The following is a 14611-nucleotide window of genomic DNA, read 5'->3' on the forward strand; positions in this document are numbered from 1 at the left end:
CAAGAGGGGTTTGCTATTGTGGCTTTTATGGTGAGGATGTCAGTGACACATCGTCAGTGTTAATGTGGAGGCCCTCATCTTTTTTTCCTTTATAATGAGGTTCACTTGAACTCTACGTATAGCAAAAAGGTTGACATAATGAAACTTCAATCATAACAGTATGAAACGTAAATGGAAAAACTGATGAGCTCAACATTTTTCATTGTACGAATTCTACGAACTTCAGACTGCTCTTAGCAGAAATAATGCACACCTGTGTGCTGTGACAATCACTATGCAAAGAAGTTTTCAGGCAGTTATTTATTGGGTGTTGCGGGGTTCCTCAAAGTGTTACAGCACGTGTGATCTTTGGAACAATATTTAGAGCTAGGAATAAGGGAAGAAAGTGGACACAAGACACACTGTTTTGTTTACCTTGCCCCCCTGGTCTAACTGCTTTTTCAAAATGAACCAGTACCCTGACCACTTTGCAACTATTATCTACTTTTCCATGCACAACACATTTTTGAGATTATGGTGATATTAATATAACATCCAATTTTTTTTCTTCCACAAATGAGGAAGTATGGTCACTTGAACTGTGCTGATACGGCAGCCAGTGCAGTCGAATACACTGCCTCAAAGTGCTACCAGCCATGAGGAAACAGTGTGAGAAACTAGGCCTAGTGGATACAACATTAACCTGATTGATGGACAGAGGTTTATTGAAGAGACTTGAAATGAAGTTAGACAGGAGCTTGTTTATGTACCTTCATGTCGCTAAAATAAGCCAATGAGTACTTGAGAATATACTATAACCTGAACCTGGGTTTGAATACATAATGCTTTCATTTGGTCATGCTGAAAGTGAATGAATGTTACAAGTTTTGCGAACGAAAGTATTGGGAGACACATTTTTTTCACGTCAGAGAGTTTAAGCATACAGTTGTGACCGATGCACTATTCTCACCAACACTTATGCCTCGCACATGAACTTGCACACTTTCATCAAGTTCAATGCTGCGGCCAGTTGTGCGACTTGCAGGGCACCGAGAAGAATCCTTTTGCTTCAGCAATCCACTGGTACTGACAAATAGGCAGCACCTATAACAAGCCCAAACCATGTAGGAAAGCATATGCAGCACACACCCCCGAATGCAGAGATGTTACTTGTCTCGTACTTGACTCAAGACAGCTTTGCCGCTGGCCATAAATCGTTCTCGAACTTGCGGACGACTTGCGGGCGACTTGGCTCGGTCGAAGTCAGGACTAGCTTCAAGTCTGCTGCGGGGCTAGCTTGAAACAGTCTTGATGCGTTATTCCAACATGGCCGCCTCTCGAATAGCCGTCGAGCGGAGGTTGTCCGCTTTGAATTTGTTGCCACGCTATGGACGTAGCATTTTCTGAGGTACATTGCCTACCGAAGATTCCGCGACCCGCCTTACGTGGCCGAGGAAATCCGATGGAGTTGTACGACGAGGAACACTTGCACGCTCGCTACAGGTTCACCAAGAACGCCGTGCGGCAGCTTCTGGCTATGTTGCCGCTCCAAGAAAGCGGGGCCAACCGAGGACAGCCTGTGCCTCCCATGATTGCATCTACCTCCCATGTTGATCTACTGAGCACATTCCAGACAGTCACCGGGGATCTCGTCCGCATTCCGCAGTCGACAGTGTGCCGAGCAGTCGGAAAAGTGACCATACTCATCGCAAGGCACTTGTACTCGATGCTGGTGCGCTTCCCGCAGCCGGACTTTTATGTTTTAAGTTATGCGGGACTTTTATGAAGTGGCCGAATTCCCTGGCGTTACAGGATGTGTCGACAGAACACACGGGCGCATTAATAGCCCCGGTGTATTTACGCTCACGAATCACTCATCTGCCGAATACGAAACATGTGGAAGGTCACAAGAAGAATAGCTCAAGTGAACCAGTCATGCAAAAAAATGTTGTTCTTACCAGTTTTGTGGCGCTCTCGCTTTTCTCTTGCAGCTTCCTCTTTCCATTTCTGCTTGATGTTATTCCAGCATTTCTTGAGCTGCAGGTGGTGGCGCCTGGTAATCCCGTGGTTGGCGTTATAGCGCTTGGCTATTTCTTTCCACGTTTCATTTTTTTTTCGCCATTGACGCAAGATCAGTTTTTTTCCCACTCGATAATGTGCCAGAACTGCCTCACAAGATCGATCAGCACACTTTTTTCGTCCTCGGTGAAGCGCGGGGCTGCCTTGCGCTGAGGTGTCTCTTGGGACCACAACGTGCCTTGCTGCGACATCTCAGCGAATGGTTCTTTCTCCTTGATTCGACGACTTCGCTTCGAAAAGTGAGGTGGGGGACGTAGCTTGAGCCGAAAAATGTTTTCGTAGTACACAACATTTTACGTCGCTTTTGTCTCGTTCGGTGCATCTGTGTGGGATTGAGAAACTTGACAGGCATCAGTTTCCAGCACGATACGAAGAATTGCTTAAGCTTTTCTCAGAAAAAAAGAGCTTCCCCTAGTGCGGGTTTAATCCACGGACCAGTACAAATTTTTTTGTGACAAGGCGAAGTTTTTCTTGGGACTTCCTCGTAGCTTTGTATTACAAACAGGTGCTCTCGTACAAATACGTGGATGAGCTCTTCGTTCACCTCGCAGGACGCACATGGCAGGCCTGTGTCTTTTTCGTTGTTCACGATAAAGCTTCCAGCAGATAACATATCCTGACCATGTGCTTCCCCCCCTCCCCTCACCAACATGTAGCGCGGCACTGCTGCACCCCGCGAGGCAAAATTCCGCCGAGGCCTATGATCCCGACCGCCGCTTCTTGTCTTGTTTACCAAGAATGAGATGTTCAACGAAAGTAGACAAATAATTAGCATTTCCAGTTCTCTTCTTTAGCTTCTTTTGTTGGGTGGTGGCACCCATATGGGCCTGAACAAGGGCTTTGTACACTTTGTTTCCAGAACCTGTTGCATTTTTAATTTATTCATTTATAACTGCGACCTAGCTCGCTACATGCATGTCCATAGACGAATAGAAAGGCTAGTACCTTGAAAATTCGCGATACCTCGCCTAAAACTTGCGAGCCATACACTCCGAGTTCGATAAGAAAAAAAACGACGAAAGAACACAACGCAAACCATGCCTTGTTTCGCATCTTTATGGGAAATTCTATCAGCGCAGGCCAAAACAAGCAAGTTTGGAGTAACGCGCCGCGCTTGGGTGGCCACTGAAACCAGCGGGCAACGGACGCTTTACACAAGCAACACTGCGCATCGCTGCGGCGGCGGGAAGCACGTGCCGCTCGTTAACAGTAAAATGACAAAAATATGCTTGTAGCACTTTGATGTGATAGTTCTTTTGAAATATACGAACTTTTCTTGCTGTAACACGTGCCTTCCGCCAACAACTTCAATATTAACCTCGGTACCAGGTGAGCAACGTGTTTCTGAATTGAAGCTCGTTCTTGACTTGACCAAGCAAGAGAACCTGAGCGTCTATCAAACGCGAAGGCCGACTTGGGCGTTTTCAATTCCGCTGCTTGCTTCGGGCCGACTTGCTCAAGTCAAGTCGAAGGCACGTAACATCTCTGCATTCGGGGGTTACAGCTGCCAAAAGACAGCCTTTCAGTGCAGCATCTGTAATGAATATTATTAAATGCAAAGCATTTCTTAGCGAACTTCTGCGACTTAGAGGGTATCTATCTATCTATCTATCTATCTATCTATCTATCTATCTATCTATCTATCTATCTATCTATCTATCTATCTATCTATCTATCTATCTATCTATCTATCTATCTATCTATCTATCTATCCAGACGCCTACGACTTTGTGCTCTCCTGGCCGTTTCGTTAATGGGATATATACCGAAATTGCTGTGGCATAAAATGACTGTATGACGAACGTAAATGACAGGGAATAACATGAAAATAATGACATTTATGTCATGATCGGCATGTTTTACATGCCACGGTCTTTGTGTTCTTGCGGCCATTTCGTTAACTTGATATATACCAAAATTCGGTGGGCGTGACAAGAACGTATGACGAAGGTAAGTGACAAATCCTAACATGCAATTCATGAGAGCCATGTCATGTACAGCATGCTTTACATGAAATGGTCTCTGGGCACTAGCGACTGTTTAATTAAACGGATATATACCAAAACTGATATCACAAAAGAATTCAGTATGATGAACATAAAGGACAGGTGGTAACATGAAAATCATGACACGCATGTCATGTTCGGCATGACATATTTGTCATGCTCATGATGTACTCGCAGCAGTTTCACTAGCTTGACATGTACCAAATTTGTTATTGCGTGACGTGACAGTATAACGAACACAAATGACTGGTGGTAACATGAAAATCATGACAAGCATGCCATGTAGGGAATGGCTTATATGCCAGGGTCATGATGCACTCGCAGCGTGTTCATAGCTTGATATACACAAAAATTGGTATTGCATGAAGCGACTGTACGACGAACATAAACGACAGGTGTTAACACGAGAATCGTGACATGTATGTCAAGTAGGGCATCATTTACATGCCACACTCATGGTGCGCTCCTGACCGTTTCGTTAGCTTGATGTACACCAGAAATAATATTGCATGACGTGACTGTACGATGAACATAAATGATAGATGGCAACACGACAATCATGGCATGCCAGTCCTGTAGAGCATGATTTGCATGCCACGCTCATCGCACTCTCACGGCCGGTTCGTTAGCCTCAGATACACCAAAATTGGTATTGCATGAAGTGACTGTACGACGCACATAAATGACAGGTTTAACACGACTATCGTGACAGGCATGTCAAGTAGGGCATGACTTACATGCCACGCTGATGGTGTGCTCACGACTTCACTTACATCTGAGTCAATTTCCATGGGGCAGCCGACTCCATCATCCTGAGTAGTGTCCCATGTAAGAATCATCGAGCTGAAAAACAAATAATCTTTGCTGCCATGAGAGAAATTGAGCCAGTTTCGAGTGAACTACCACATTTCTATATGCTCAAAGCTGTCAAGCTTAGTTCGGATTGCTTTGTACCATGGAGTACAATGATATGATACCGCAAACATTGCTAGTAGCTCTCTGTGGATTCCAAAGGGTGCAGTGGTTACGTCATCCTGCGACCTCGGTCTCTGCAACGCAGCTATCCCGGAAAGCAGAACCAATTCTCTGTCGCACACACGAAAAGTGCGAATTGCTTCGCATCGTTGGACCTGAAACACTCGTTCGTACCTTCGTACAGTTTTGTAATGCACACAATCTCTTAACGCACTTCATCCCTCCAATAGACTACTGCAGCTCATGAGGATGCCTCAACCTATACCCCACTTTGGATTTCTGTGCACAGTTACACCAGCCGCGTCGCTCTCGATCGCAGACTCGGCAATAGCAACCTAGCAACGCTTGTGCTTGCGTTCATGTGAAGACTGGCCCTGGCGCGATGAGAACCTTTCCAGCGGCTCCGCCTCACGTTCACAACGACGCGCAAAGAGGTGTTCGCGTCTGCCCCGTTGGGCTTCCGGGTACGACGACAGGCCGCCTCGCTCACTCGACCAGGTTTACCAAGCACCTTCCAGGTATGCCGGGCTTGATGCTTCCGTGCAGTGCTAATACCAGTGGGAAAGGTTTCCGGCTGACACGTCAACCTCAACGCCCACCGGCGTCTGTCATTTTGGTATTTTTCAATCTAAACTTGACAAGCCACACAAAAACCAACGAAACTGCAACGCTGGAGCGCGACACTGGCGAAATGGGCGAAGCATGCACGCTGTGCGCGGAGCGAAACCGAAACCACCACTGCCGCACGCAGCGCCATGCCGTTTTTTTTTCTTTTTTATTTAAGCTTTATGCTAAATTTGTACTTCCTTGAAAAGCACGGCTTAAATAGGTGCCGAGTATTGTTGATGGATGTTTAAGATAAAGTTCACCGTGCGTTTCTATTAGCAGCATTAAATCACTGTCGACCAATCGCGGCCCGTCTGCGTTTGTGATCTTATACGTCACGAACGCCTTGTGCGGAAAAGCCGAGGGGGTGTCAGCACCCATCCTTCGGTTTTTCGCCATTTTCTCGCTTACGAAAGCTCTGCTCGCCGTAACTATGGTACCGTTGTAATAGTAATAAGATAATCTACCATCGAAGATCAACTTCCGGTTTCTCTTTAGTGTCCCTTTAAGGGGTACGAGGGAGAAATCGGCGCGGGACAGGAGGGGATTGCTTGTTTGGCCACATTGTTGCACTTGCTCCTGCAGAGAGCGGCAGTGGGTGTCCAGTCTGCAGCTCGTCGTGAGCAGCTTGTCAAACGGGTGGTACAAGCCACCAGAGTAGTCTAGTAACGCTGGTCTCCCCCTCCGTTCGCCTTGCCTGTTTGAGTGGGGACATTTCTGGAGACTTCTCCTCGCAAGATGGCGTCACTAGGCTCCGCCTTTATCCCCCGAGCATTTGTCCCCCGTCTGAATACCGCTTTAGGAGTAAACCCAGAATGTCATTGCTGATCTTTGTTAACATAACGTCTACAATAACGAGCCAGATTTCGCATGTTCGTCGGTAGTACGCGGCATAAGTGAATAAATAAGCCGAGACATCAAAATTATTAAGCAAAATAACTTTTTCGTGTTTACGTGGGTGAACGGGGATGAGGATACTCTGTCCACGAAATGATTCCGAGAACCTAATCATTTGCAAATGCAGTCTAATGCGGACACAATATATTAAGAGCACTATGTGTTCCATTATCTGAAAACAAAAGGAGTTATATGTTTAGACTTATATTGGTGCTATAGCTCAATGCTCATTATTTTCAGCTACACCAACAGCAAAAGGTAATTCTGAAAGTTTTTCTTAACTTGCTTTTTTCGATGGCAAAATTAACCGAGCCATATTACTGTGCCTCACGTCAACCATCAGTAGGCACCGAATCTTATTTCCAAAAATGAAATCAAACGAATACCTCCTCCTTAAAGAAAGACATACATTCACCAAAAATATTCGTTTGATTGGCCATGCATCAGTTAAAGACGGAGCTAGGTGAAAAATTACACCATCTCCCGCTAAAGGGGACCATGAGGCGATGCGAAGTCGGAGCACTTGCACGATCGCGTTCCGTTGGCGTTCGTTGGGCATGCTACCGACCTCGCGTCGTGGAACGCGAAGAGGGACGCTACGCGCGTCGTATCTTCCATCTAGCCTGGCCGTTAATTCTCACAGGGCGAGCGGGGAACGCGGTCGACAGGCGGGCGAGAGGGGAGTAGCGTAGGAGAGGAGAGAGAAGGGGAGGGGACGCGCATGCGCTCGAGCTCATCGCGGCGTTGCGCAGGAGAGAATTTCGGCATGTCAAGCCCGCGTTTCAGAGGAAGAGTGTAAAGGGGAAGGGGAGAGGGTATGGGAGAGGGGAAGGGGAGAGGGAAAGTGGAGAGGGTGAGTGGAGAGGGTGAGTGCAGAGGAGGTGTGCGGTGAGGATATGCGCATGCGCAGTAAGGGTGGTCACGCCGCACACCACCACCACCGGATTGAGCTCGGCCTTAAGATACTTCGCATCTAATATAACAACAGCGCGATTGAAGATCGAGAACAGGAAGAAAATGCGGGGAAGCCTTCAAGGGGTACTGACACAAAATTTCGCGGCCGAGATAGCCTGCTGGATCGATTCCCGTGTACGTGCGTGTACCATCTGCAAAATATCGGCAGCGAATAAAGCTTGGAAGGTATTTTATATGAATTTTGAAGTTAGCGAGGGCGATCCAGCCTTATAGGCCGCACCTAGTGCATGACACCCTCGGAGGTGACCCGAGGTGACCCCCCTACTTCCCTACATAACCGTTGCAGCCGGTACAAGCTACGATTACGTTGTAGCCGCCATTTCTGTTTCGACGCGCTTCCCGACGAATCGCTCCTCGCCAGCGGGTCAAACATGAAGTGATTCGCCACGTCGAAAATTCCTTCGATCCCCGCCGCAAGAAAATCGTTACCATCAGACGACGATGAGCCCGACGATGACAGACAGCGCGGAAATGCGTCACTGTTCTGTGTGCTCACGTGACCGAGCGTTTCACTCGCTAGGTTGTGATAGTTGCACCCGGCGGCTTGCCGTTTTTGGAGCTCTGTCAAACCGAAAGTGAGGCTGTGTCAGTAATGAGGAGCTTGTAATTATCTGTCGCGCGCTGCAGCAAACGATGTGCCGTGTTATGATTGACAGGCCCCCAGCAACACATCGCAGCAAAAAAACGCGGGGCGAAAATTTTTGTGTCAGGACCCCTTTAAAGGTTGAACCGCATGGCGCGTTTTTCGCGAGCGAAAGACGCGACGCGCAGAGAACGCCGGCGTTGCCGTGGTCGCAAGTGCACCCGCATGGAAAGAAAGCAGGTTTATTAGAAAGCAGGGATGTGTTCACGCCGCGTTTGTCGGGTTATTGGATTTTTGTCATGAGCGCACGCCAACTTCAAAAGGTTTCGCCGAGATGCGTGGAGGTCAGCTTCGTCTGGCGGCGCGAAAGAAACGAAACACGCGTCTGCACCCAAAACTCTGCTTGCTGGACGAGCGGGTGACGCACCGCGCGAGTCGTTTCTTTTTTCTACTCCGAGTAGAAAGGCGAGGCGGCGCGATTATGCGACGGCGTTCGTCAAAAGCGCACGCGCGTCCCTGTGACCGCACGTCAAACGCGCCTGAAATCGGTCTATACCGGACGCAACCGTGCGACATTGCGATGGCGTTCGACAAAAAAAAAAAAAAAATCCGGCAGATCCCACGCACTGTGGGAATCGATGTAATGTGAAGCAGCCAGCAAAGCCAGCCAGCTGCATACATCGCTTTGTTTATTTTTGAGCCAAATGAAATCATTCATGCCATGGCATCTAGTTCACCATATGTCGCATATACCATGCCAATGAAACGTATATTCTGGTAGATACAATGCATGACCGGTCATTTATGTTCATCACACACTCCTGTCATACCATACAATTTTGGTACATATCCAGTTATCTAAACGGCCGGAAGCGCACCATAACGCTGTCATGTAAATCATACCGTACATGACATGCAAAACATGATTCGCATGTTAGGACCTGTCATTTATGTTCGTCATAGAGGCACATCGCACAATACAACTTTGGTGTATATCAAACGAGCGAAATGGCGGCGAGTCCACCATGAGCGTGGCATGTAAATCATGCCATACATGACATGCATGTCATGGTTTTGATGTTACCACCTGCCATTTATGTTCGTCATACATGCGCGTCACGCAATACCAATTTCGGTGTATATCAAGCGAGCGAAACGGCCGCGAGCGCATCATGAGCGTGGCATGTGAATCATGTCGCACATGATTTGCCTGTCATGATTTTCATGTTACCACCTCTCATTTACGTTCGCAATACAGGCGCGTCGCGCAATACCAATTTTGGCGTATACAAAGCTAGTGAAACGTCCGCGAATGCACCGTGAGCGTGCACGTAAATCATGACATGCATGTCATGGTTTTCATGTTGCCACCTGTTATTCATGTTCTTCATACAGTCACATCGCGCAGTACCAGTTTTGATGTACATCAACCTAGCGAAACGGCCGCGAGTGCGTCACGAGCGTGGCATGTAATCATGACGTGTATGACACGCGTCTCGTGATTTTTCATGTTACCACGTGTCAGTTATGTTTCGTCATGTCGAAATGTCTCGTCATACCAGCTTTCGTATATATCCATTCATTTTAAACGGCCGCGAGCGCCCCGAGACTATTCATGTAAATCATGCCCACATGACATGTTTGTCATGATTTGCACGTTAGGACCTGTCTTATGTTCGCCATGAACTCTTGTCAAGTCATACCAGTTTTGGTATATATGAAACTAACGGAATGGCCGCAAGAGCCCCAAGGCCGTGGAATGTAAATCATGCTATTCATGACATGCATGTCATGATTTTCATGTTATGACCTGTCATTTATGTTCGTATACAGTCATGTTCTTCCATACTAATTTTGGTATACATCCGATTAACGAAACGGCCAGGAGAGCGCAAAGTCGTAGGCGGCTAGATAGATAGATAGATAGATAGATAGATAGATAGATAGATAGATAGATAGATAGATAGATAGATAGATAGATAGATAGATATAGATATAGATAGATAGATAGATAGTATAGAGAGATAATAGATAGATAGATAGATAGATAGATAGATAGATAGATAGATAGATAGATAGATAGATAGATAATAGATAGATAGATAGATAGATATATATAGATAGATAGATAAGATAGATAGATAGATAGATATAGATACGCTCAAACTCGCAGAAGTTCGCTAAGAAATGCTTCGCATTTAAAAAAAGGAAAAGCATGCACGCCTCTCCAACCACGTCTCGATCACGCCTGTAATCGCGCCATGCGGTTCCACCTTAAAACCTTCTATGAATGAATGTTAATGCGAAATTCTATTTTAAACCATAGCGACAAGGAACGTAGCTGTGAGGCGAAGCGGTTACTTGTACGCAGAATGCAATAGAGCTTTCGAATTGCAAAGCATCGCAAGAACCCACGCCTAGCGAGTACAGGCAGCCAGATTAGCCCCAGCCACGATTACAAGCGAGCGCGACTCGCGCGTCTCCAGCCCGCCCGCCTTTATTTGTAGACCGGGTATGCTTGGGAAGACCATCGCGCGGTACCGGTGTGGAGTACGCGTCTCACCCGTCTTCACGCCCCTACTGCGCTGCTACTCGCGCCAACGGCGCAGACGCAGTGGACGCGTAGCACGCGGTGTCTTGTTTTAAAGCTTTTTCCACGGGAGCTGGTATTCTTTTCGTTATGCCTTTCGCGTAACCTATCATCATCATGAATGGCATCTGCCTTTCTTTGGCGTGTAACGCAATGTGCGCCTGGCGCGCGCTCTCCAGCTGCCCCGCATTGTCCTAGGATGAACGAGAAGACGAGTACACAGAGAGAGAGAAGAGAAGGAGAAAAAGAAGAGATAGAAATAAAGAGAATGATAGAATAGAGAGATAACGGGAAGAAAGAGGACATAGAAAGACAGACTGAAAAAAAGAGATAGAGAAAGCAGAGAGCAAGATGGAAAGAGAAAGAAAAAAAGAGCAAGAGATAGAAAGAGGGAAGAAAGTGAATAAAAGAAAGAGTAAGAAAGAGGACGAAAGCAAAAATAAATTGAAAGATGCCGCCCAGCGCCGTTGTCATTCAGGCTTGTCACCTCTCATGCGAAGCTGCCTTATTTTTTTAAGCTCACGCGACGCCAGAAAGACGAAGTACAGATGCAGCGGGTGCGTTCAGTTCTTTCTACTATATTTTTTGTGCCACGACTTGGAAACATTCTCATTAAAGGGACACTAAAGAGAAATATGAATTGGTTTAGGCTGATAAAGTTGCTCCAGAGCTCTTGTGTAGTTTATTTAACCACCATAGGTTTATTATTACAGGAGAAAACCAAGTTCAAAGTTTCATTCCTAAATTTCGAGCAGAACTTTGTAATTCGTGACCTGAAAGACTTCAAAGAGCATTTAGCGTATTTTGACGCCACTGGATCGACGAAATTTCCACAAAATCGTTATGTCAAGTCTCTGGCCCCATCAGAGGACAATGTACTTCGATTTAGCCGATTAGGAACTACGTAAGCAAGAGCAGTGCCGTCAAAAATATGTGACATCACGGCAAATGGTGCGGGAATTCCAAGATGGCGTCGCCACCTGTATTTTCTTTTTGCGCGTTTTCTCGCCTATTAAGCGTCTTCGCGCAGAAAGCGTGGTCTTTTTGGTTTCGTGGAAGACTACTTTACTAATGCGAGACATCGTTTTGCTCTTTAGTGTCCCTTTAAGGGCGTTGTCTCACAAGTGAGGGGCCCAGAGAGTGTTACGTCGCGCAACCCTCATTTGCGAGCTAACTCTTTTTAAAGCCAGTGCTGTCGGCCAAGCACATGGCCTCTGAGACTCACTGTATTCGCCTAGTATCCTTCTCTGTCTTTGGATTCGCAGCCAATTTGTCGACTATGTGCGCTGCCCCAGAATTTATCTGCAGTGAACGCGTGCTCTGACGCGAGTGTAACGTATCGGAACGGTACTGCTTTTCTGGCTTCATTTCGCGGCGCGAAGCTCTCCTTATTTTTTTAATGAGAAAGTGTTTTATCCCGCAGTCCACCAAACATCGCTGACGTAATTTCCGTCACGGATGTGACTTCGGTAAAATGCATACGAACAGATTACAAGGAAAAACCAGAGGAACAAATGTCTTGCAAAAGACCATCATCAAGCGATGACGTCATGATGACGTCACTGATCAACCAGATTTGTGTCATTATCATGACGTCACTGTGACGTCATATATCTCGTCACATGGTCATGTCATCAACTGACATCATTGCTCGGTAAAGGGTGGGCTGATCTCGGAGGTAGTACAAAAGAAGGCGAGTTGCAGAAATCTTGCAATGCCTGCGATCCTGGAGGCACTCAAAACGACGTTAATTGAAGAAACCTTTCGGCAGGGGATGGGGGAGGCGTGAGGCGTAAGGCTCAATACATCGGCTTAGAAGAATATGAATAAAGAGATAGCTTTCGCCTTCCAATCAACTGAGACGGGTGCATAAGGGATACTGAGGGTTTTTCATGCCATTTTTGGGTGGGATGCACTATACGCAGTGTCCGACATTATATTTACATCAACTACCAAAAGGTTTAATCATGATCAATGACGTTAGCCGTCGGGATGGACATTTGCCACTAGGATCAGCGTACTTATGGCATATAAAGCGGTGATACAGCCGCCAAACACCAACATTGTGGAGGCTCTCATTTATCAATATACAAGGAACATTCAACCACTTTTGTAAAGACACGTTGCACTTTCGTGTTATACCGATTCCTATGAGGAGGCATCGACCATGTTTTTTTTTTTTGTCTACCTGCACAGGATAGGAATATGTAGGAGAGAATATTACGGACGGTTACGATACGCCCTAATTCAAAATGTGGGCTCATGCTAACACGCGCTTTCATTTCATCTATTGAGACAAAGAATTTGAATGAGACATGGAACACATCTCATTGAAAAAAAAGAATAAAATTAACTGTACGTAGCATATACGTGATGAATATACAGTACGGTCCACTCTTAGAGGAACACGCGAGCGCGCGAGCAGCTGTCCGCGGCGCTAACTGTTCGCGAGATTTGGAAACGCAGAGCGCGTAGAATCACAAGAGCGGTTCGTGTCCAGCGTCGTCTGCTACTTCTTCGCCCCAGCGCTCGGCGCGCGCTAGCGAAATTCTATATTTATGGTTGGAAGGGCGAGCTTGATATGATTCTGCATCGGGCAGAAATTTCCTTGTCTGTCATAAAAGCGGTCGGCTGGTGCGAGCTGCATGTTGAAAGTTTACGACTAACCTATCGGTGCACTTACAAGAATAACTGTCGGGCTAGTTGGTATTTCATTATGATGGAAACTGCGCAAAAAAAAGAACGTCGACATAGGGAGAACAGGATAGCACAAGCGCATGCGCAGTGCTGTTCTGTTCTCTCTTTGTTGACGTTGTTTTTTTGTGCAGTTTTCCTAATGAGCACTTACACTAGGTTACGCAAGGGACAGGCTTCGCGTTGGGCTTGTTGGTATTTCATTATGAGGGAAACTGCGCAAAAAAAAAAAACCGCCAGATCCCACGCATTCTGGGCATCTATGTATGCGAAGCAGCCAGCAAAGAGCTGCATACAACGTCTTGTCTGTCATTCAGGAAAATGCATGCCACTCATGCCATTTGTGTTCGTTACACAGTAACGTCGCGCCATACCAATTTCGGGTAGACCAAGCTAGCGAAACGGGCCAGCCCGCACCATGATCGTGGCACGTAAGTCATGCTGTACATGACATGCGTGTCACGATTTTCATATTAGCTAGTGGTATTTATGTTCGTCACACAGTCACGTCACAAGCATACCAATTTTGGTCAATCTCAAACTAGCGAAACGGCCGCAAGCACGCCATGAGCGTTCCACGTAAGTCATGCTGTACATGACATGCGTGTCATGATTTTCGTGTTAAGGCGTGTTATTATGTTCGCCACACAGTCACGTCGCGCAATACCAATTTGGGGTACATCAAGCTACCGAAACTGCCGCCAGCGCACCATGAGCGCGGCACGTAAGTCATGCTGTACATGACATGCTTCTCTTGATTATCATGTTAATTCGTGTTATTTATGTTCGTCACACAGTCACGTCGCGCAATACCAATTCCGGGGAGATCAAGCTAGCGAAACGACCGCCAGCGCACCATGAGCGTGGCACGTAAGTCATGCTGTACATGACATGCGTGTCATGATTTTTATGTTGACTCGTGTTATTTATGTTCGTTACACAGCACCGTCACGCAGTACCAAATTTGGGTTAGATCAATCAAGCAAAACGGCCGCCAGGGCACCATTAGCGTGGCACATAAGTCATGCTGTACATGACATGCGTGTCATGATTTTCGTGTTAAGTCGTGTTATTTATGTTCGCCACACAGTCACGTCCGCAATACCAATTCGGGTACATCAAGCTACCGAAACTGCGCCAGCGCACCATGAGCGCGCACGTGTCATGCTGTACATGACATGCTTCTCTTGATTATCATGTTAAGTCGTGTTATTTATGTTCGTCACA

General features: G+C 46.6%; 1 protein-coding gene across 1 annotated transcript in view; it reads left to right on the forward strand.

Moving 5' to 3' along the window:
• The window catches only part of LOC125759967 (uncharacterized), a 59832-nt gene that overhangs the window by 21446 nt on the left and 23775 nt on the right, over window positions 1-14611 (forward strand). The window contains exon 6 of the mRNA XM_049419509.1: window positions 1483-1711. Within this exon, the coding sequence (XP_049275466.1) occupies window positions 1483-1711 (229 nt within the window). The remainder of the gene's footprint in view (window positions 1-1482; window positions 1712-14611) is intronic.

Source organism: Rhipicephalus sanguineus, chromosome 9, assembly GCF_013339695.2.
Source record: "Rhipicephalus sanguineus isolate Rsan-2018 chromosome 9, BIME_Rsan_1.4, whole genome shotgun sequence".
Classification (NCBI taxonomy): domain Eukaryota; kingdom Metazoa; phylum Arthropoda; class Arachnida; order Ixodida; family Ixodidae; genus Rhipicephalus; species Rhipicephalus sanguineus.